Raw genomic sequence first — 25,355 nt, 5'->3', positions numbered from 1 at the left:
CCACGTTTGAAGCATCTCGTAAAATGAAGAAATATTCATCATCTAAGTATAGGAATTTTATAGATGTTTTTGGAAAATACTGGCTGCTTTCCATATTTATACCTTTACCTTTGCCGCAGTGTTCGGATGGTATGTTTTCAAATCATTCTAAGTCTTAAGTACTGTTTTACTAATAAATTTCGAGAGCTATTTGTTCTTTTTTCTTTAAATTATTCACGAGAGGATTTCCAGGACATCAGTCTCCTTATCACCTAATGATAGTTGTCATCTAACACACACGTATCTATAGAAAACGAACAGGACCAACATAAATGAACCATCAATGATGTTTCCTTGCTCTTATCCACAATAATTGTAGTTTATCCGCGCTGACGCTCTAAAAGTTAACCATAGAAGGGCGATAACACGAGCGCCTGTGACTGAAAGTGCGTTTTCGGGTCTTTTTGGCATCTAACCGTAAGAGCAAACGATGTACACCATTTAAAATGAAATTACATTAAAGTACTTGAAGGATTTTCATAAGGAATAAAAGGCATACAGTTTGGAATAATGGTCAGGAAATAAATGAAATTCTTGCGGTTGAACCCTTACAATACAGGCTATTGGTACTTCACACCTTTTTTTTTTAAATAAGTGGTAAGTGTTTTAGATATACATTCATTAACCAGATCAATAATTTATATGAAATAGACAAGTCAAACAAAAAGTATTACTCCTTTCATTCGTAATTATATCTAAGAAGACAAGACCTCCCGTCGTCCTTTCCGACGATCATTTGAAACATAGATTCTGATTTTAACTTTTTAAATTTGTTATTCCGTTCCGTTTTACAACTTTCACATTGTACACGGAAAAGTTTCGTCAAAAGTTTTAGTGCATCTCTTTCTTGATTTTGACGTCCGACGGTCTGTTTTGGGTCCATTGGGCCTAACAAGTTAAACTAACTGGCTGTTGAACATCAGATAAATATCACACTACGGTTTGCCATGTGTTGCTGAAAATGTTTGCTGCCGTTGTTTAAAATGGCCTGTAAAGGCTTTTTGCTATTTTTTTATGTAAAGGTTACAAAAAGAACTATCGTACAGTTAAATTCGACTTGCATTATTTACAGCATTCATAGACATTTATAATAAAAATATTTTACAATGCCACAGTAATTCTTAAGAATTTACAGTGTAAAACATGTGTAAAACATTTGACAATGTTTGTGAAGGGTGTGAAATATAAGATCTGACTTGCGACGGGACGTTAAATCAAAAATGCACATACGCCTTACAAAGAAGGGACCAAACATACACCCTACAAAGAAGGAACTAAACACATATCCTTCAAAGAAGGACCTAACAGTACATCCGACATAGGAGGAACATAACATACATCTGACAAAGGAGGAACATAACATACATCCGACAAAGGAGGAACATAACAAACATCCTACAGAGGAGGAACATAACATACATCCGACAAAGGAGGAACATAACATACATCCGACAAAGAAGGAACTAAACAGTACATCCGACAAAGGAGGAACATAACATACATCCGACAAAGGAGGAACATATCATACATCCGACAAAGGAGGAACATACCAAACATCCTACAAAGGAAGAACTAAACATTTAGTTTTGAATGTCCTCTTGGTATATCTTCCGCCTCTTTTTTAAATTAAAGACAATTATGTCAAAATTTCTGCATTGTAAATATCGAAATAATGACCAATTAACAAACAATGATTTTATCTGTAAAATGGGTTGCAATAGAATAAAAAGAAAAATTGTGCTATCTCCGCGTTTTCCATCTTAAGATTCTCATAACTTGAGTCCCTTTTTCCCGAAAGATCCTCTGGCTTTCAGTGAAATCGTATGAGAGCCTATATTGGGCTACGTCGCTCTTCAATGCTATCTTGCTAAGGTATTTACTGTTAATATTGGGAAAACCAAAACCTTCTGAAGGGAAAAGGACAAATTGTTTAAAGTACAGAACATATAGTTACGATCATCCTTGAGAAATTATAAATTTTAGTTACCATTATCATAACATATTCACGAATTGAGTTTTTCGTCGAAATAACACATTTTTCGTTATATAAAGTATTGTACATGGTAATACTTCAGTTGACATTAACATAAACAAACAATTACATTAGCGATGGGTCGTTAAGAATTGACATATGATGAAATATTGTTTCCCCAATTCCTGCGTTTTATTTAAAGAGGGTTACGCAATTAGCTATAACACTAATCTTCCATGAGGCCCTCGTGAAATGCAATGAAATATAACAAACAAAAAATCTACAAAATAATCAAACTAACACACACATATAAGAAAAATCAAATACGAAACTGTTATGAAATACACAATTTTCAAAACAGGTAAAAATTAGGAATTCATATAGTATTGGCATCATTCATATTATACCTTAACAATATTTAAAGTTTAAGTAAGTGAGAAAATTATTATGCATATAAAATTACACAGCTTCTTTATATTCCAACAAGTAATTTTTCAAAATGGAATGAGCTTGTACTTGAGGTTGATTTTTTCAGGGCCAATGAGTTCAATGAGCTGAGTTTCACAGGATCTGCCTTTCCTGAAGCCATGTTGCAACGTATAAAGAATCACGGTTTTAATTCTAATCACGAGTTATGATTTATGACACAATTATATGCTCCATAACTTTACAACATATTGACGTCATAAAGATGGGTCTAAATTTGCTGCAGAATACTTTTGACCCTTCTTGAAGACCGGAGATACTTTTGCTGAGCGCCTGTAATTTGGCACAAATCCAATTTCAAAGGATTTAGAATCGGTGCTGCCTCACTGTGTAATTCTTAAATGATTGGAAGTGATACTAGTATCCAATCTGGAATTGTGGATTTTATTTCATAGGAGTTTGTCTTTTTCATAATTGGTATCTATCTTATTACCTACTAGAATGCGCTTTAATGAAATAATTAGTCTTGTGTGGATGTTCTTCTTTCATAGAATGCGTATTTAAATTGTGTATTAAAGATGTTCGCCTTGTCGGCAGGTTCAGGTTACAGTTTTCCTTCATTATCGACGTTATATATCTTTTTTTATGCCCCACCTACGATAGTAGAGGGGCATTATGTTTTTCGGTCTGTGTGTTCGTTCGTTCGTCCGTCCGTCTGTCCCGCTTCAGGTTAAAGCTTTTGGTCAAGGTAGTTTTTGATGAAGTTGAAGTCCAATCAACTTGAAACTTAGTACACATGTTCCCTATGATATGATCTTTCTAATTTTAATGCCAAATTAGAGTTTTGATCCCAATTTCACGGTCCACTGAACATAGAAAATGATAGTGCGAGTGGGGCATCCGTGTACTATGGATACATTCTTGTTTTTTCTTCTTTTCTTTAATGTTTGACAAAAGTTCAAAATCCTTGCGTTCCTCAAATGTTTTTTCGTCGTTTTGAGGACTAACTATGTCTTTGATGTATTGCTAGTGTAATTATATGCATTTCGTTGTTTCTTTATACTAATTTTTAAGGCTTTATATTCTTCCTTTACTTTAGGATCCTGTGTTTCAATCATTCTTTTGTTATGTATTAAAGATCCATGGGCGTTTATTCTGCTGATTGAATTGTCATTGTTTCCGTTTCTGCTGATTGGATTTGTTGTGTGGTATGCTGTCTTATTCCTTTGTGTAACACAGTTTTTATTTTGTCCCAGATATCGTTTGCATTTGATTTCTTGGATTTTTCATTTGACTCCGCTGCTTATAGATTGCTTTAAGGTCACTACTGAAACCACCCCATTTTCTCTGTTATTTGTGTATGTGTTCCTTAAATTCGATGGTATCCATGTCAAACTCTGTAAAAAGCATCCTTTGTCAATAGAGTATGTCTTCCTTCTGAACTCAGAGACTTTTTGTAATCGTAAGAATCAGATCTAATGTATACTCTTTTCGATTAAATGTTGGTAGAGTTTGGAATGTTACTAACTTTTGAGATTGATGATTCAAAACATCTCAAGCTTTCTTCATCGGATACATGTCTTCTACGCATATTCTTATCTTATTTTGCTTTGTTTTTATCCCCTACATGAGTTAGCAGTCCATATCAAGTATCGATACAAAAGTAGATTTCACAGCTATCATAACCCCGCCTCTAGTCCCTATTTTTCAGTCCCTTAGACAAATTGTGTAGTTTTCAGGGCAAATCTCTGAACTTCAGTTCGATAGTCGAATCTTACCATGTTTCAGTGCAGGTTATTGTCTGGTTTTATGCTCTCAATAAAATTTTCTTATCTACATAGTTTAATTTAAAGGACTCGTCGTTTACATTTAGGATATGCTTTCCTTTGTGGTTGTTTTCTAATATAGGTGTAGATATGTGGAGCGGTTAATTTTTGCAAGTACCATATATCTGCTCCTGAGCAGTTTGATTTCATGGTACTGAGTGATTGGTAGTTCCAATATTACTGTGGAGGACAAGCAGTCACGCGGCAAACTAAGTATGTTTCATTCATAAGTAACACTGTGAATGCAAAGACAATTTGTATGATAATACGTGTTCAATCTAATTGAAATATATATCTCTGATTTCGTTATATACTCATACATTTGTACTTATATGTACGAGCTCAGCACGCGAGTTAATATAGATATGAATTTTAATAAGATTGATACCTTTTTTACCAATTACTGTTTCATAACCGATTATCTGTTAGCATATAAATATACCTTTATATCAATTTTCTTTGAAATGCTAATACAAAAAGATTTTGTTCAAAATTTTGATTGATTGATACTAAGTTTTAACACAATCATTCTCAATGTTCACTAAAAAAAATAATATTCATATCTTAATTAATAAGATAAGATAAGATAAGAGAAGATATTTTATTGGTTTAAAATCCAAAATTATAGGATTATTACCAAGACATATACATAAACATACAAACATATATCTGACCATATTTATAATCATTGTATACATATTTGTATATCCCCTCCATTGTTAAAAGAAAATATTACAATAATAAATGTATATAATCTCTGCTGAGGAGGTGGTACCAAAAGTTATTTAGTACTCAATAAAGCATTTCTAGAATTGTACATGTCGCTTATGAATTTTACAATAATTCTAATTATATCAGTCTCACCGCAAACATACAAAAATTTAAATCTTGCTTCATTAGTCATATTTAAAAAAGAGGAAACTATTTCACTAATTTGGGAAAATAATTGTTCTCTAATTGTATTAAGTTTTGTACATTTTATAGTGAAATGAAATTCATCTTCTACTTCTAAAAGACACAAGGGACAAATTCTTTCTTCTTCAGGAGTTTTAGTGTGTCGACCTTGTCCAATTTTAAGAACACTATTACTTATGCGAATTTTGGCAAAATATCCTATTACTTTTCTATCAATATTTAACAATAAATAGGTTTCCAATTTGTAATTTTCTTTAAGCTGTCTTTATGTTCTGAGCTTATTACCGTGCAATGATTTATCATCACAAAAAAATATTTTCTTTCCAATAATTCAGATATCTATCATTAAGTTTGGTATGAAGTGCATATAATAAACGCCTTTTTGAAATAGAATCATGATTTTCCCTAACATGTGAAAAATTTAATGTAGCTCGTAACTGTTCAATCTTTTTTTGCAAATCCATTGGTTAATTGAAGTTTTGAACTATATACATCTGTAAGTAAACAATTATTACCAGATTTTATCACATGCAACCAGAAGCCAATTGACAGTTTTAAAGCTTCTATAAAAACTGGATACATACCAAGTTCAGCTAGTACTGCTAAATTGACAGCTGTTTTATTTACTCCAATTAAAGTTTTTGCAAATTTAATCTGAATTTTAATGGTAGCCAATGACCAATATTTTGACTCTAGATTTATAATATCTTTAATTATATATAGAGACCAAACTTCACTACAATAAAGAAGTATAGGTTTAACACAAGCATCAAAAAGCTTTAGGTGAGGTAAAACATTAATATCTTCAGAAAATAACAGTTTTCTGATACAAAATATAGCTTTTGAGGCTTTTTTATAAAGAAGTCTCACTGCCTCAGTAAAACTACCAGAGGGTTTAAACAGTATACCCAAATATTAATATTCTGTACAGTGTTCAAAAACATTATCATCAAAAACAAACTTGTCTTTTGTAATTTTTTTACCAGATTTGTTAAAAATCATCTTTGGATTTGTCAAGATTTACTGTTAAATCCCAACTAGTGCAATATAAACTTAGCTTATCAAGGCATTTTTGTAGGTCATTAGCAGTTTCAGAAATAAGAACTAAATCATCAGCATATAACAGACATGAAATATCATTATCATTTAACTTGGGTGGTTCACATGTGGAGTCAAAAATAGTGGGTAAATCATTAATATGTAAAGAAAATAATGTGGGGCTTAAAATACACCCTTGTTTTACCCCAACTGTGGAATTAAAATCAGTGACACCTTCAGAGATCATCACGGAGTACAAAACCTCTTTATACATATCTCTCATTATACCGAAAAAGGGACCATCTATGTTGTAATAAGACAATTTGTAAAAGAGAGCCTCTCTTTTAATAGTATCAAATGCCTTCCTGAAATCAATGAAACAGGCATATATCTTTTTTGACGATTCAAATGCTTTATCAATTATAGTTTTAAGAGTTAAAACATGATCACTTGTTCGACTTCCCTTTCTGAATCCAATTTGCTCACGACAAATAATTTGATTTCCTTCAAGATATTTTTCTAATCTGCTATATAGAACTTTAAGAAAAAAAATCCTAAACAACTTGAAGTAATTAATATGACGAACTACAACTGTTGTTCAAAATTGTGTTACATTCCTACTCATCCTTTGGATATTAAACGTTAACAAAAAAGTTTCTCATTTTTTTTAATTTTTACCAGAAATGATTTCCTAATTCTCACCAATGCACATCATTTTTTGAATTTTTATCATCCCAAGTATGGCATAGTATATATTACAGAATACAACTATATCAAATTTCTTTGAAATGCTAGCACAATAAGTTATTTTTTTCAAAAATTTTTTGTTCACAAAAGCTAAGTTTTACCACTATTTCAAGGCCCCAAATGTTCACCTAAAAATATTCACATCTACGCATAAACCACAATAACTGTACACTATCGTGTTCCAGTCTGAAGTTATTTCTAAATCAATTTTCCAATTTTCACAAAAAAATATTCTATAAATATAAGGAGATGTGGTATAATTGAAAATGAGACAACTCTCCACCAGAATTTAAATGAGGTGGATGTAGGCAATATTAAGCCACACTACGGTCTTTAACAATGAAAAAAACAAACCATACCATATATTCGGCTATCAAAAACACCGACAAGAAAAATATAAAATATTCAATTGAAAAAACTAACGACCTAATTTATTACAAAACATTTATATTGAATGAACTAAACGAGTTTTAGAGAAGAAAACATGATCATATCAATTTTCTAAACTTATTGTGTACCTGGTAGTTGCCTGCAGACAATTAATGTTTTGATGTAGTAGTGCTTTATGTTTGTGTGCTATATCTGCCTATATGTTTTATATAAAAATAAAGAAATGTGGTATGATTGCCTATAAGTGACAACTATCCACCACAGTTCAAATGACTGAGTGGATGTAAGCAATTGTCGGCAACCGTACGACCTTCAACAATGATGAAATTTAAATCGTATAATCGGCAATAAAAGGCCTCAACGTGAAAAATATGAAACAATTCAATTGAAATAAAATGCTCCGCTGGGCGCAGCTTGATACGACCGCAGAGGTCGAACCCGGTACAGTTGGGGCAAGTATGGACACAACATTCAAGCTTGATACAGCACTGAATTTGGATTGTAATTAAATATTTGACACAGCATAGGTTTCTGACACAGAATGAATGTGGTGTAAGAAATTAAAAATTTTAATTTACCTATTCAAACCATATCATTGTTATTTGCTTTTACATATAAATCAGAAATAACCAATTAAAAATGGAAAATTTTAACGAAAAAAAAAAGAAAAAAAGGAAAAAAAAAATCCCTCCCCCAAATTTTTTGAACCCCCTTATGATTCATCACCCCCAAACTCAATCCCAGCCTTCCCTTTGTGGTATGGTACCTTGCAGTACAATTTCAGAGAGATCCATACTCTTGAACACAAGTTATTGTCTGGAAATTAGAAAAATGCTTGTTTTTAGGCCCCTTTTTGGCCCCAAATTCCTAGACGTTTAGGGCAATTACCCCCAAACTCAAACCCAGCTTTCCCTTTGTGATATGGAACCTTGTAGTACAATTTCATAAAGATCCATACACTTACACACAAGTTATTGTCATGAAACTAGAAAAATTCTCTTTTTTTTTTTGCCCCTTTTTTGGCCCCTAATTCCTAAAATTTTGAGGCAATTACCCCATAAATCAATCCCAGCATTCCCTTTGTGATATGGAACCTTGTGGTACAATGTCAGAGAGATCCATACACTAACACACAAGTTATGTCTGGAAGTTACAAAAATGCTTATTTTTGGCCCCTAATTCCTTAACTGTTTGTACCATAACCCCCAAAATCAATCCCAACCTTCCTTTTGTGGTATTGAACCTTATGGTAAAATTTCATAGAGATCCATTCACTTAAACTAAAGTTATTGTGTGAAAACCAATGTGTCTTCGGACGACGACGACGACGACGCCAACGTCATACCAATATACGACCGCAAATTTTTTTTGCGGTCGTATAAAAACTAACGGCCTACTTTATTACAAAACAGTCTACCAAAAACAAATATGACAGACAATTGCAAGAACCAACGAAAACCACTGAATTACAGCGGCTCCTCACAGGGACATATAGGATGTGGCGGGGTTAAACAACCTTCCCCTAACCTGGGACAGTGCTTTATGTGCCTTTACTATTGATTGTTAAAATGCATTTTTAATATTTCAGCATAGCATAACATCAATACCTTTTTCATGTCATTTATATACGGTATGCGGTCTGCCTCATGTCATGCTTTGCTTAAAAAATGTAGTTATTGTGTGATTGATGTGATTGATGTGGTTGATTTCTTTTAAGCGTGTATTTTTAAATGGTTTCTTTGTACTAAGGTGATATAAAAGATCAATAGAGCTTATGATTCCTGCATATATTAATACACTTATTTTCGTCTTTAAAAAGCTTTTGAACTTTGAACTTGAACTTTTGATTCCTGGTTCGTATTTGAATACTTAAATTGGCACTTTCGTTGGTGCAGTTCCGGTGTAAACAAACCAAAAATATTCAATATGATATTCGGATACTAAGAAAAGATGTGGGTTTTTGGTTATGGTTCTCTTATATGGAAAGTTGATTTCCCCTATAAGAGAACATTAAAAGGTTATATAAAAGGCTTCCATAGACGATTCTGGCAGGGAAGTACTGATCACAGGGGTATCCCTGGAAAGGTAAGCATTCACCAAGATGCACACTCATTGACTCAAGTTTGTGCAATTTATAGTTATCATTATTCATAGAATAACTGTTATCTTTCTTACGATTTTATCATGGAACAAATTTCTCGAATAATAAATCATTCTGAAATATACAAAAACATTCAAATATACGTTTTTAAATTATGTACGTGTTGTAGTTGTAACAATCCTGGGGACTGGTCAAGATTTAGAACTTTCTGTAGAAAATCCCTTGCTCATGCTCATCCTTGTGATTCCACCTAAAAATAAGATAAGCTATACATTTGTGTACTTGTATTTCGAGTGATAAATGGAAATTGGGTCAATAAGTTAAGGAACAACCTAATTAACTGACCAAATTCACCAGTCATCATCACATGCTTATTTATTCATTATTAATTGTAGAAATTATAAATAATTATATTATACAAATGCAATAGTCTCAGATCAGACAACTAATGTCACATTTTTATTATTTAGAAGGAGATGTTTGAATGAACCTACTAATTAATAGAGTGGGTGGCGCATATTCGCCTTGGACACATTTTCGCCGTTTTGCTATTTTTTCTGTAAAATGTGTGTGCCTTTACCCAATACTTGCCTAAATAGATGGTAAAGGCTGTCTGTAATGTTACAACTGTTGATATTCCTCTTTACCCCATTTCCAAGGTTATTCGCACATATTGAGAAATACGCAGTTGTTTTTTATATACTGATTTTGGCAATTATGTAAGATTTATATGCGCAGTCTTAAAGTAAATATTTGTGAGAAAAATCGAATAGGAATGATCTCTCAAGCCAATTCATGTAATTGCAAACATTCGTTTTTATAATATACCAGGATAATGAGGATGGTCATATCATACATTGCGGCGAAAATGTGTCCCCCATGGTACACGAACAACTGGATTTCCTCGTGAGTTTTCGTTCGTTTTTAGAATAATTTACCAATGTTTTGAAGATAATTTCTTTATCAAACATTTTTTTCATATAGTTAAATTTCTGAAACCTTCATAAAAAGTTCCAAATATTCGAATGTAGGTCGGATGTAAGTGGAAATGAACGAATTGTGCGGCGAATATGGGTCTCTCACTTTAATTAAGTCAGTCATACAATTTGGTCTTTTCACCACCGAACACTCCAAAAATTAACATTTTTTTCATTTATCGTTAATATAACATGACCTTAAATAATAATATTTTAGTTAATAGTTCTACAAATACTGAGAAAAAGAGACCAAATATCAACAAAGAACAGAAAAAAAGAGAGTCTAAAACACCTTTAATTTCTTTTTACATTATAAACTCGACCTAGCTGTAATATATTATTTTAAAAATAGTTTGAACTTTATTTGAATTGTATTATCAGAAAAAAGGGTTTTGATAAATTTCACTGGATTTGTTGTGTATTTAACTTTCTAATTTTAGTTTTGTTTATTAAAATAAAATAATAATAAAACATTTGTGTTTGAAAGCTGTTTACAACTATCAAGGTTTGTATACAGAAAAAAACCAAACTATTGACAGGTAAACACAACAGTTTTTGCTATGAATATTATTAGATTAATTAAACAATAACCACCCACTAATGAGGTCTATGTTGAAAAATTGAAAAGAACAGATGTCTACTATTACTCAGTCACGCTATCAAAAGAAACGGAACATTAAAAGAAGCCTAAATAGCTTGTTTGTTTTGTTAAGAATGTCCCCCAAAAAAAAAAAAATTTCACATTTTTGTTTTGTTAGCAATGTCCCAAACCTTCTGTAAAACAATTGAAAAGTGAAACCATAAAGTATTGTAATCACAGTCGCTTCCCGTAAATGTTATTAAGCCATCTTTAATTTCCGATCATTATAATTGAACACTATTTAATTTCCTGTTAATATCATTGGTCAGATTAACAATTGGTTCCAAAACCTAAAGAAATCTACCAAAAGATATAATATATTGACCGAACAAGAAATATATCTTAAAAATCTCACAAATTTATTCCTTAAAGTATCAAAAGTTTATCAGTGAAGTAAAAATGCCTAAACGCAGAATTTCGTACATAAAATGGTCGGTTTTCTGGCCCTGTGGTGACTGTAGACAGAATTGAACGAAGAACCTGTACAATGCGATTCTTGCAACTCATGGTACCACTATGACTGCCAACAATTATCACTACCAGATATCAACTTATTGTTAACATCAAACGATTCCACATTCTCCTGTTTGAACTGAAGTAGGATCACCCTACTCTCATTCGTCTGGTTTACTTGGTGTTAATTGGTAATTATTTGTTTTAAACAAAATCTATTGAGATATTCTAGCTGCTTTATAATTTGTTTAAAAAATTTATAGTTCATTTGCACAATTCTTCTTTATCAATTACGGTTAATCTTGTTAAGTGAATCTACGTTGAATTTGTTTAATCTGCTTATCATTGACGCGTGTTAAGTTGTAATTGAATTATTTCTTTTAAAGTAAGCTTCTTTATTGTTAATTGCGATTAATCATGATAGGTGATTAATACGTTTTCTTTATTATCACAGACGTGCGTCAAACTGGTGTCATCCTGGTTTGCCCACTTTTAATTGCAGGTTTATAAAAACATAGGATGTTTTGTTGTTTTAACAATTATAGTTTATTTCTGAATTATACTCATATTTTTTACCTTTATTTTACCTGTAAAATTTTATAAAACATACTTAATTCTGCTATTAAATCAAGGAAAAAGTGCAAAAATATTTTGTATTTTATATTTTTTAACAGGAAAATGTATTGAATTTGTCAAATATAAAAAAAAATGTATACAAAAATGTTTATTATTTTGACAATTTATCAACAAATTGTTTTCATTGTTGGTAAATTCTAAAAAAAAAATGTAAAAAGTAAATTAATGAAACTGAAGATTTAAATAAGTGTCATTTAAATTTCTTTTCATTTATTCACCTTATTTATTTTTTTTAAATTTTGATAAATGCACTGTTCTGAAATTTAATATAAAAAAATATCCAATTAATTCTAACAAATAAAATACAAATGCAACTGTTCATATTACTCCTGCAAGACAGCACTCTATCACCAACTGTTCAGTAGCCAAGCTTAACATATTACTCTTGCAAGACAGTACTCTATCACCAACTGTTCAGTAGCCAAGCTTTACATATAACTCCTGCAAGACAGCACTCTACTACCAACTGTTCAGTAGCCAAGCTTTACATATTACTCCTGCAAGACAGCACTCTATCACCAACTGTTCAGTAGCCAATTGCAAGCTTTACATATTACTCCTGCAAGACAGCACTCAACCACCAACTTTTCAATAGCCAAGCTTTACATATTACTCCTGCAAGACAGCACTCCATCACCAACTATTCAGTAGCCAAGCTTTACATATTACTCCTGCAAGACAGCACTCTTCCACCAACTGTTCAGTAGCCAAGCTTTACATATAACTCCTGCAAGACAGCACTCTACCACCAACTGTTCAGTAGCCAAGCTTTACATATTACTCCTGCAAGACAACACTCTATCACCAACTGTTCAGTATCCAAGCTTTACATATTACTCCTGCAAGACAGCACTCTATCACCAACTGTTCAGTAGCCAATTGCAAGCTTTACATATTACTCCTGCAAGACAGCACTCAACCACCAACTGTTCAATAGCCAAGCTTTACATATAACTCCTGCAAGACAGCACTCTACCACCAACTGTTCAGTAGCCAAGCTTTACATATTACTCCTGCAAGACAGCACTCTATCACCAACTGTTCAGTATCCAAGCTTTACATATTACTCCTGCAAGACAGCACTCTATCACCAACTGTTCAGTAGCCAATTGCAAGCTTTACATATTACTCCTGCAAGACAGCACTCAACCACCAACTGTTCAATAGCCAAGCTTTACATATTACTCCTGCAAGACGGCACTCCATCACCAACTGTTCAGTAGCCAAGCTTTACATATTACTCCTGCAAGACAGCACTCTACCACCAACTGTTCAGTAGCCAATTGCAAGCTTTACATATTACTCCTGCAAGACAGCACTCTATCACCAACTGTTCAGTAGCCAAGCTTTACATATTACTCCTGCAAGACGGCACTCCATCACCAGCTGTTCAGTAGCCAAGCTTTACATATTACTCCTGCAAGACAGCACTCTACCACCAACTGTTCAGTAGCCAATTGCAAGCTTTACATATTACTCCTGCAAGACAGCACTCTATCACCAACTGTTCAGTAGCCAAGCTTTACATATTACTCTTGCAAGACAGCACTCTACCACCAACTGTTCAGTAGCCAAGCTTTACATATTACTCCTGCAAGACAGCACTCTACCACCAACTTTGTGAATATAATGTTTTGTGACTTTTGAAATATATATAAAAGATTGAAAAACCATAGTGCTTTATTTATTTCCTTATGCAATGCATGTATAAATTTGATTCATATTAATAATGAATTATCAAGACACTTTTATAAATGAATGTTATTGTTTTTTGCCAAATACCGGTAATATCCTGTTCCCAAGTGCCTATGCTCCAAGCTCCCAAATTACAAAATTGTTCAGATAAAGGGTCCTTTTTGTCCATAATAAAAAGACAAAATTTTCCTTAAACGACATTTTATTGTAATATTATTTGAAAGGTATTTGTAGTTCTCCAAGCTCCCAAATTACAATATGGTTCAGTAAAATAATATTCTGATAAAGGGTCGTTTTTGTCCAGAATAAAAGGACAAATTTTCCCTTAAACGATTCTTCATTGTAATAATGTTTGAAAGACAATTAATTGCCTTTAAGCTCCATACCAAGATTTTGCAAAATTAAAAATTAATCGGAAAAATGGTAGTTTTTAATAATATATGAATTTATTATACATACAATTAATTTTCCCTTCTTTTCAATAGGCTTCCCAGAGTGGTTAACTTATGATGCCTTTGTATATACAACTAAGAGAGAAAATTTTGTAATGCCAAAAGATCAGACTACAGAAACAACACATGGCGAACCCAACACTCTCAGTACAAATAACTTAGGCAAGTTATCATGCATCAGCAGAATATGTCAAAAATTGGTGTGGAAGTAAAAGAACGCAATCAACTAATATATATCATTTTTGGGAAAGACAGGGTAGTTAATGCAGACAACACTAGATTATGAAGATCAGTCAAGTAGCTTCAAGGAGCAAATTGACCAGTATCCGAAGCTTGCCCAATACTTCACTGACAACTTAAAACCACGAATAAAAACATTTGTTAATGAACCTAGGCAACACAAGAAAGAGAGATCTGAAAAACTCTGGACTAACAACAATGCTGAAAGCATAAACTATGTCTTCAAAGTTGCAATTAATTGGAAACCACAGTCTACTCCAGATTTAATAAAAAAAACTTTACGACTGTGCTGGTACAGTTTGTACACCTGAGAGGCTGTCTTCATGGCCAAAGTGACTACAAGTTAATCTCTAGTGAGGGCCATTATTTGACCTCTGATCAACTCTGGCGGTGCAAAACAGAAGAAGAAAAATGCACATTATTGGACAATTATTTACAAGACAAGAAACGAAAAAGGAAAATAGCCATGATAAGTTCATCAGATTGGAAGTTTTCTGTGTAAATAAGGCGAAAACAATTGCCAAGAAACCTTGTCAAAGGAAAAGACCAAAAAATGAGAGGACAAAAAAAAGAAAGACACTATGTTTCGAACATGTAGTAAAACATTTAATATGCATAGTCATTGAAGTAATAAATAATTTTATGAAAATATTAGTCACTTGTATTTGTTTGTAATAAGCTAACACGGAAGGATAACATGAAATTGACAGAATGGCAAAGCAGACCCAAAAATAAAAATATAATAGAAAAAAAACTCTACACAGGACAAAACAGACTGCCTTTAATCATATACAGGCATATTAAAGCTCAAATAGGTAATATAGTTTAAGTTAAGACATCAACAACACATCATAGTTACATAAATTTTACAAATGGGATAAAACAATTAAAATATGTACTTCGGTGTTCAGTGGTGAAAAGACCGACCCCATCGTTAGTCGGTCTGTTAATTTGGAAGAACTTTTGTCACTTGAAACTAACGAAATGTACAGCTTTATATGCTTAAGTCATTTGTCAACTACATTTTTTTGTTATATATTCATATAAAACTATGTTTTTTTTTTTTTCAAAAAATATTGTGAGATCTAAACTAATGGGATTTTAGTTAAATTTGTACCAATAGAAGCATAATTGTCACAGGTTAATTTGTTTATATTTTTGTTGTGAGAATTTCTCATTTCTGATGATATAAACATAAACATAAGTACATGTATTATTTTTGTTCTGAATTTGCTATATATTTCAATTAAAAATAAATTATAAATAATAATATTCATGTTCACATAATTAGAAAACAAAAACTACTGAAGGCATTTTCCTGACAATCTTATGACCAAATAAACAAATAGACTCCAGACAATTCTGTGTCTTTCAACACATGGTTTGTTAAAACCCAGCCATATAAAATGACTTCAAAATATTTTTTTAAAATAAATAAAATTGCATAAAACTGTTAATCAGAGATGTTTTACAGCTTGTACTGTTAAACAAAATATATTATTTGTAAAATTTAGCTTTAATATGAAACAATCAATAATTAAGACAAATATATATATTAATATAAATTTATATCTTGAGTTATTATCTTTTTATAGCCTGGAAGAGTAGTAACCTTAGTCAAGTCCAACAACCCTGATGTAGGTATACTATTGCCCCAACAGTTATTATTTGCAACAACTGTTAAAATAAGGCTTGCATTCTGTACACATTCAGTTTCTGTTCGGTAATTTTCTTGTTGGTCATAGTTTAAGTTTGTTACTTACTTACAAAAGTACATGAAGGCATCAGTGTTCAAATACATATAAAAAGAAACAAATAGAAGAAAGAAAATATGCAAACAAATGCAAGGACTGTTTTAAAAAAGACAAAAAAAACCAGACCAAAGTACATACATGTACAGGTACTTGCCTGAAAAGTTATTTTGTGGAACCTATATATTTAAAAGTGACACAAAGAGAAAAACACAAAAATGTGTACACAACACATTGTTTACAAAATACTGGTGTAATCGAGTAGGACCAACAGCATTATATATTCGTAAATTAATAACATGATTTGTATTATGTTTTATTATATGACTATAAATTTTCTGTTTTCTCATTGGCTAAAAGCATAGAAAATCCTCTTTGATAAAACATTATATTCACCACAGTAAAATCAAGAGAGGTTAATATAAGACTTGGAACAGCGTCCGTGTACCCAAATATAGATATTCCTAGGCAACCTCAATGAAGTAGCTTTATGACGTCATGTAAATTCCTGTTTTTTCTTTTCCTTCTTGTTTATGGTGTATTTTTTTTCTCTTCGTCTTGTTTTCGTTGTATTTATTTTTAGTAAACTTTATTAAATATTTCAACTTACTGCAAAAGCAGATGAAATATTTAGTAAAAAAATAGGGATCAGTTTTAAAAGTAGCTTGAGCAAATACTAGAAAATTGTAGAAGAATTATAAAGTCATATAATAAAACAATTGTTGACTTGATTTCAGTTGATACAATGATTTATCAACCCCAGAGATATGACATTCCGCCTCGGCCATTGGCCTCTGTAAATATATCTCTGGGGTTGATAAATCATTACATCAACCTCATCAAAAGTCAATAATTGTATAAGGTAACATGCTTTATTGATATATAATTGTCATTGAAACAAATGTTAATAAATATATGATGATATCACAGGAATAAATATCATAAATGAAGAAAGACAAACACAATGGCGAACAGAAAAAGGATGAAAAGACAAGTCCATTAAACACTACCATGTACATAGAAAAAAACAAGTTTAAGCAATTTAAGTATCACCATGATCACTGTGACCAAAAACTGGAGATGAAGTCTGATGCTGTGGAAGGTAAGCATGTCCAGCTTTCTTTGTTCCACCTGTTGTGATGATCTGGAAGGGTTAGCAGCTCCAGCTTAATTGTTCCACATGTTGTGATGCTCATGGAGATCCCCTTGGTCATATAAAGTAAGAACCTAGTGATATGTAAATTGTTGGTGAGCTCTATTTTTCTTACATGGAAGCATGTAGCAAGCTCAAAGTTTGCTGTCATTAATTTTAGTTGTTGCATGTTAATACCTGCATCTACAAGAAGATAAAACTGTGGCAATGAATTATTGTTCAGCAGCAGTTATTTCAATTTGCAGGCTTTTTACTGAAACACCTAACATTCACATTATCCATTTCAGGAAAAAGTTTGGGGCATTGCTTATGAGATTGCAAATGAACAGATTGATGATGTCACAGCTCATCTAGATTTTCGTGAAAAGAATGGCTATACTCAAACCGAAGTTGTCTTTTATCCTAGCGAGGAAATAGAATCTCCAATACACTTAAAGATCTACATAGGAACTTCAGATAATGAAGAATACCTAGGACCAGCACCAATAGAAGACATTGCCAAACAAATCTACGACTCAGTTGGACCAAGTGGGAAAAATATAGATTATCTACTGAATTTAGCAAATGCAGTGCGACAGTTGTTCCCAGAAGAAACTGATGAACATTTATTTGAATTAGAGAAAAGTGTAAAACATAAACTGAATGAAAGTATAAGACATTAATTAATTATTGTTTTTAAATAAAATTTTACTTTAGGCTTTAGGTTTGAATTCTTTGATACACTTATTACACTATTATCAAAATATAAATCTTTTAATATGAAGTTGTTTTTATACACCCGTTTACGGGACGTATTATGGTATACTGTTGTCAGTCCGTCTGTCTGTCTGTCCGTCCTCAACATGTTGGACATTAACTCAAAAATGCTTTAACCAATTTGCATAAAACTTTGGGGAATTGTTTATATCTATTGACGTGAGCTCTCTTTCGTTTTTTATAAATTTTAGATTTTATGTTTCCGAGTTATGGGGTTTTATTCATTAAAAAAAGGGGGATTTTCCAGTTTTCGGACAATAACTCAAAAATTTGTAAGGGTTCCGCAGAACCCAGTGTCTCGCCTACTTTTGCTGTTAATCGCAGGCTCAACAAAAATGAGGAAAAAAATCAATAAAAATATTCCTTTAGATACTATCTTTTGATTGTAAGAAGCTTCTGTCAAAGTTTGGTATAAATCCAGGATAGTTTATGAATCTAATAAATGTTTTAAAAACTTTAACTGCAGACTGTATTTAATGTTAACTGGAAGAAAAACTAAGTCCATTTATAAGTAAAATAAGGATAAACAAGTACAAAATTTTAACAAAATTTCCTTCAAGATACTAGCTTTTGATCATAAACAAGCTTCTGTCCAAGTTTGGTGCAAATCCAGGATAGTTTAAGAAAGTTATTAAAATTTTAAAAACTTTAACCACAGAGTGAATGTAATGTTTCCCGGCAGAAAAACTAAGTCCATTTACAAGTAAAATACGGAAAAATAGGAATTTTATTTTCACAAAATTCACTTCTGGATACTATCTTATTATCATAAACAAGCTTCTGTCCAAGTTTGGTACAAATCCAGGATAGTTTAAGAAAGTAATTAAAATTTCAAAAACTTTAACCACAGAGTGAATGTAATGTTTCCCGGCAGAAAAACTAAGTCCATTTACAAGTAAAATACGGAAAAATAGGAATTTTATTTTCACAAAATTTACTTCTGGATACTATCTTATTATCATAAACAAGCTTCTGTCCAAGTTTGGTACAAATCCAGGATAGTTTAAGAAAGTTATTAAAATTTCAAAAACTTTAACCACAGAGTGAATGTAATGTTTCCCGGCAGAAAAACTAAGTCCATTTACAAGTAAAATACCGAAAAACAGGAATTTTATATTTACAAAATTTACTTCTGGATACTATCTTATGATCATAAACAAGCTTCTGTCCAAGTTTGGTAGAAATCCAGGATAGTTTAAGAAAGTTGTTAAAATTTCAAAAACTTTAACCACAGAGTGAATATTTGTGGACACCACCGCCGCCGACGGAATGTAGGATCGCTATGTCTCGCTTTTTCGACTAAAGTAGAAGGCTCGACAATAAATGTTTAAAAACTTTAACTGCAGACTGAATGTAATGTTAACTGGAAGAAAACAAAACTTCCTTCTAGATACTAGCATTTGATCATAAACAAGCTTCTGTCCAAGTTTGGTACAAATCCAAAATAGTATAAGAAAGTTATTAAAATTTTAAAAACTTTAACCACAGAGTGAATATGTTGTTTCCTGGCAAAAAATCTAAGTCCATTTAAAAGTAAAATACGGAAAAACAGGAAATAAATTTTTTTACAAAATTTCCTTCATGATACTAGCTTTTGATCATAAACAAGCTTCTGTCCAAGTTTGGTAGAAATCCAGGATAGTTTAAGAAAGTTATTAAAATTTCAAAAACTTGAACCACAGAGTGAATATTTGTGGACGCAGCCGACGACGCCAACGGAATGTAGGATCGCTATGTCTCACTTTTTCGACTAAAGTCGAAGGCTCGACAAAAATGCTTTCACCAATTTGCAAGAAATTTGGTGAATTGTTTATATCTATTGACATGAGCTCCCTTTCCATTTTTATAAATTTTAGATTTTACGTTTCCGAGTTAAGGGGTTTTATCAATTAAACTAGAGGCTCTAAAGAGCCTGTGTGGCTCACCTTGGTCTATGTGCATATTAAACAAAGGACACAGATGGATTCATGACAAAATTGTGTTTTGGTGATGGTGATATGTTTGTAGATCTTACTTTACTGAACATTCTTGCTGCTTACAATTATCTCTATCTATAATGAACTTGGCCCAGTAGTTACAGTGGAAAATACTTTGTAAAAAATTACAGAAATTTACAAAATTTATGAAAATTGTAAAAAATTGACTATAAAGGGCAATAACTCCTTAAGGGGTCAATTGACAATTTTATTTGTAGATCTTACTTTGCTGTACATTATTGCTGTTTACAGTTTATCTCTATCTATAATAATATTCAAGATAATAACCAAAAGCTGCAAAATTTTCTTAAAATTACCAATTCAGGGGCAGCAACCCAACAACGTGTTGCCTGATTGGTCTGAAAATTTCAGGGCAGATAGATCTTGACCTAATGAACAATTTTATCCTTGTCAGATTTGCTCTAAATGCTTTGGTTTCAGAGATATGAGCCAAAAACTGCATTTTACCCTATGTACTATTTTTTAGCGATGTCGGCCATCTTGGTTCGCAGGCGGGGTCATCAGACACATTTTTTAAACAAGATACCCTAATGATGATTGTGGACAAGTTTGGTTAAATTTGTCTTGGTAGTTTCAGAGGAGAAGATTTTTGTAAAAGATTACAAAAATTTACGAAAAATGGTTAAAAATTGACTATAAAGGGTAATAACTCCTTAAGGGGTCAACTGACCATTTTGGTCAAGTTAGCTTAATTGTAGATCTTACTTTGCTGAACATTATTGCTGTTTACAGTTTATCTCTATCTATAATAATATTCAAGATAATAACCAAAAACGGCAAAATTTCCTTAAAATTACCAATTCAGGGGCAGCAACCCAACAACGGGTTGTCAGATTCATCTAAAAATTTCAGGGCAGATAGATCTTGACCTGATAAACAATTTTACCCCGTCAGATTTGCTCTAAATTGCTTTGGTTTCAGAAATATAAGCCAAAATTTACATTTTACCCCTATGTTCTATTTTTAGCCATGGCGGCCATCTTGGTTGGTTGGCCGGGTCACTGGACACATTTTTTAAACTAGATACCCTAATGATGATTGTGGCCAAGTTTGGTCAAATTTAGCCCAGTAGTTTCCGAGGAGAAGATTTTTGTAAAAGTTTAGGGACGATGGACGCCAAGTGATGAGAAAAGCTCACTTGGCCCTTTGGGCCAGGTGAGCTAAAAAAAAGAGTGGAAAACTGATTATTTGAGTGAATTTTTCAAAGTCCAAGACCCATAACTCTGCACAAAATCATCAGACAGGAACAAAATTAGAACTTGATCTGAAACGTGTTATGATAAAACAATACTCCAAATATCAAATCAATATCTTCAAGCAAGAAGAAACTAGAGGCTCTCAAGAGCCTGTGTCGCTCACCTGTATTTACTGATGCTTTGGAAATCATGTAAAATAAGGTTAAAATCATAATTAATAGTATTAGATATTAGATATTATAATGATATCTTAGATAATAACAAATAAAATGCTTCGCTGGGCGCAGCTTGATACGACCGCAGAGGTCGAACCCTGAACAGTTGGGGCAAGTATGGACACAACATTCAAGCTTGATACAGCACTGAATTTGGATTGTGATTAAATATTTGACACAGCATAGGTTTCTGACACAGAAAGAATGTGGTCTAAGAACTTCAATTTTTTTAATTTACCTATTATGGTCCAATGTCTAAAATCAAAATACATGGTTAGATTCAGCATATCAAAGAACCCCATATATTCAATTTTTGTTGAAATCAAACAAAGTTTAATTTTGGACCCCAACATGGACAAACTTGAAAACTGGTCCCATAATCAAAAATCTAAACACATGTTTAGATTCAGCATATCAAAGTACCCCAAGAATTCAATTTTTGTTAAAATCAAACTAAGTTTAATTTTGGACCCTTTGGACCTTAATGTAGACAATTTAAAAAACGGGACCCAAAATTAAAAATCTAAAAACATGGTTAGATTTGGCATATCAAAGAACCCCAATAATTCAATTTTTGATGAAATCAAACAAAGTTTAATTTTGGACCCTTTTGACCTCAATATGAACCAATTTGATAGCGGGCCCACAAATAAAAAATCTAAATACATGGTAAGATTCAGCATATCAAAGAACCCCATATATTCAATTTTTGTTGAAATCAAACAAAGTTTAATTTTGGACCCCAACTTGGACCAACTTGAAAACTGGGCCCATAATCAAAAATCTAAACACATGTTAAGATTCAGCATATCAAAGAACCCCAAAAATTCAATTTTTGTTAAAATCAAACTAAGTTTAATTTTGGACCCTTTGGACCTTAATGTAGACCAATTTAAAAAACGGGACCCAAAATTAAAAATCTAAATACACGGTTAGATTTGGCATATCAAAGAACCCCAATAATTAAATTTTTGATGAAATCAAACAAAGTTTAATTTTGGACCCTTTTGACCTCAATATGAACCAATTTGAAAAACGGGGTCCACAAATAAAAAATCTAAATACATGGTTAGATTCAGCATATCAAAGAACCCCATATATTCAATTTTTGTTGAAATCAAACAAAGTTTAATTTTGGACCCCAATTTGGACCAACTTGAAAACTGGGCCAAAAATCAAAAATCTAAATACATGTTTAGATTCAGCATATCAAAGAACCCCATATATTCAATTTTTGTTAAAATCAAACAAAGTTTAATTTTTGACCCTTTGGACCTTAATGTAGACCAATTTGAAAACTGGATCCATTATTAAAAATCTAAATACACAGTTAGATTCGGCATAACAAATAAATAAATGTGGTCAAAGATTTTACAAATCTAATGCGCCATACTGTGCAATTAAAGATTACTTCTTGAAATTTTTCAATATTTGAAATTTGAAAAAAAAATAATATTTGATGAAGAATAATTCTTTTTAATTTCTGAAATCTGAAATGAGAAAAAATTGACCCCCCACAATTTCTTTTTACCCCCCCCCCCCCCCCCCTTTTTTCCCCCAAACCATAATTACCCATTTAAATTTACCATAGTGCTAACTTAATCTATTTTATAATAGAATTTAAAATATAGTGTCAAATCTTTCATATGGATTTTTTTGTAAAAAAAAAAGATGCAACATTTGCAGATATTTTTACTGGTCTTCCTTTATAAATATGCATTTCTTTAAACATAATTTAAAAGCAGTGTAAGGGAAGTAACCAAAACGTTGTATTTGGATTACCTCCCTTACACTGTTTTAAATTATCTTAATTGTTCATTAACCATTACTTTATACATAATTTAAAAGCAGTGTAAGGGAGATAATTTCAATGATGTATTTGATTTATCTCCCTTACACTGCTTTAAATTATGTTTTGTACTAAAGTATTTGTCCATTAACCAGGACAACCTTGTTTTTCCCCCTTTTTTGCCCCTAATTCTTAAACGGTTTGAGCCATAACCCCCCAAAGCAAATCCTAACCATCCCTTTGTGGTATGGAAACTTGTAGTACAATTTCAGAGAGATCCATACACCGTTCCACAGTTATTGTCTGGAAACTAGAAAATGCTTATTTTTGGCCCCTTTTTGGCCCCTAATTCCTTAACTGTTGGTACCATAACCCCCAAAATCAATCCCCACCTTCCTTTTGTTGTATTGAACCTTATGGTAAAATTTCATAGAGATCCATTCACTTAAACTAAAGTTAGAGTGCGAAAACTAATGCGTATTCGGACGACGACGCCGGACGACGACGACGACGCCGGACGACGACGACGACGCCGGACGACGACGACGACGACGACGACGCCAACGTCATACCAATATACGACCACAAAAATTTTTTTGCGGTCGTATAAAAACTGCAAAATTTTTGTAAAATTACTAACTCAGGGGCAGCAACCCACCAACTGGTTGTCGGATTCGTCTGAAAATTTCAAGCAGATAAATCTAAATCTGATGAACATTTTTGCCACCTGTCGGATTTGCTCTAAATGCTTTAGTTTCAGAGATATAAACCAAAAACTGCATTTTACCCCTATGTTCTATTTTTAACCAAGTGGGCCATGATGGTTGGAAGGCAGGGTCATCAGACTTTTTAAACTAGATACCCTAATAATGATTATGGCCAAGTATGGTTAAATTTGTCTCAGTAGTTTCAGAGAAGAAGATTTTTGTAAAAGATTACAAAAATTTACAAAAAATTGTTAAAAATTGACTATTAAGGGCAATAACTCCTAAAGGAGTCGACTGACAATTTTGGTCATGCAACTTATTTGTAGTTCTTACTTTGCTGAACATTATTCCTGTCTACAGTTTATCTCTATCTATAATAATATTCAAGATAATAACCAAAAACTGCAAAATTTCCTTAAAATTACCAATTCAGGGGCAGCAACCCAACAACGGGTTGTCAGATTTGTCTGAAAATTTTTCAGAGATATAAGCCAAAATCTACATTTTACCCCTATGTTCTATTTTTAGCCATGGCCGCCATCTTGGTTGGTTGGCGGGATCATCGGACACATTTTTTAAACTAGATACCCTAATGATGATTGTGGCCAAGTTTGGTTAAATTTGGCCCAGTGGTTTCAGAGGAGAAGATTTTTGTAAAAAGCTAACGACGACGACGGACGCCAAGTGATGAGAAAAGCTCACTTGGCCCTTTGGACCAGGTGAGCTAAAAAAGGGGGATTTTCCAGTTTTCGGATGAGATCACAAAAATGCTTTCAGCAGTTCTCATGAAACTTTGCTGAATTGTTTATATCTATTGACGTAAGCTCCCTTTTGATTTTTTTACATTTTAGATTTTACATTTCCGAGTTATGGGGTTTTATTCATTAAAAAAGGGGGTATTTTCCAGTTTTTCGGACAATAACTCAAAAATGCTTTCAGTAGTTCTCATGAAACTTAGGTGAATTGTTTATATCTATTTACTTAAGCTCCCTTTCGATTTTGATAAATTTCTGATATGACATTGAGAAGTTATTGAAGTTATAAAACGCGACAGGCGTATCATGCGCTCATGGCACAGCTGTTTATTGTCAATTGTAATACTGATATGAAGTAATTATACATGTATAATGGAACTGTGACTTTTATGGTTTAATTTCGGATTGTATGGTTTTGGGTATAAATAAAAGGAGAGAGGTGTCTACACAATACATCAACTTCTAAATTGTTCTGAGTCATTATAGAAA

At 32.4% G+C, this 25,355-nt stretch overlaps 1 protein-coding gene across 2 annotated transcripts; it reads left to right on the top strand.

Annotated features, from left to right (window-relative positions):
• The first annotated feature begins 9,199 nt into the window (after positions 1-9,199).
• Positions 9,200-18,151, top strand: LOC127698362 (putative glutathione-specific gamma-glutamylcyclotransferase 2). Of its 2 annotated transcripts, XM_052201782.1 has the most exons (3): positions 9,209-9,438; positions 16,143-16,184; positions 17,739-18,151. In XM_052201782.1, the coding sequence occupies exons 1-3, from the start codon at positions 9,304-9,306 to the stop codon at positions 18,111-18,113; spliced, it is 552 nt and encodes a 183-aa protein (XP_052057742.1). In that variant the 5' UTR covers positions 9,209-9,303; the 3' UTR covers positions 18,114-18,151. The 2 variants fall into 2 exon arrangements, with proteins under 2 accessions (XP_052057743.1, XP_052057742.1); XM_052201783.1 differs by lacking the exon at positions 16,143-16,184 and having other exon boundaries at positions 9,200-9,438.
• Positions 18,152-25,355: the final 7,204 nt, after the last annotated feature.

The sequence above is a fragment of the Mytilus californianus genome, unplaced genomic scaffold (assembly GCF_021869535.1).
Source record: "Mytilus californianus isolate M0D057914Y unplaced genomic scaffold, xbMytCali1.0.p SCAF_4, whole genome shotgun sequence".
NCBI classification, from domain to species: Eukaryota; Metazoa; Mollusca; class Bivalvia; order Mytilida; family Mytilidae; genus Mytilus; species Mytilus californianus.
This window is presented reverse-complemented; position numbering and strand designations above follow the sequence as displayed.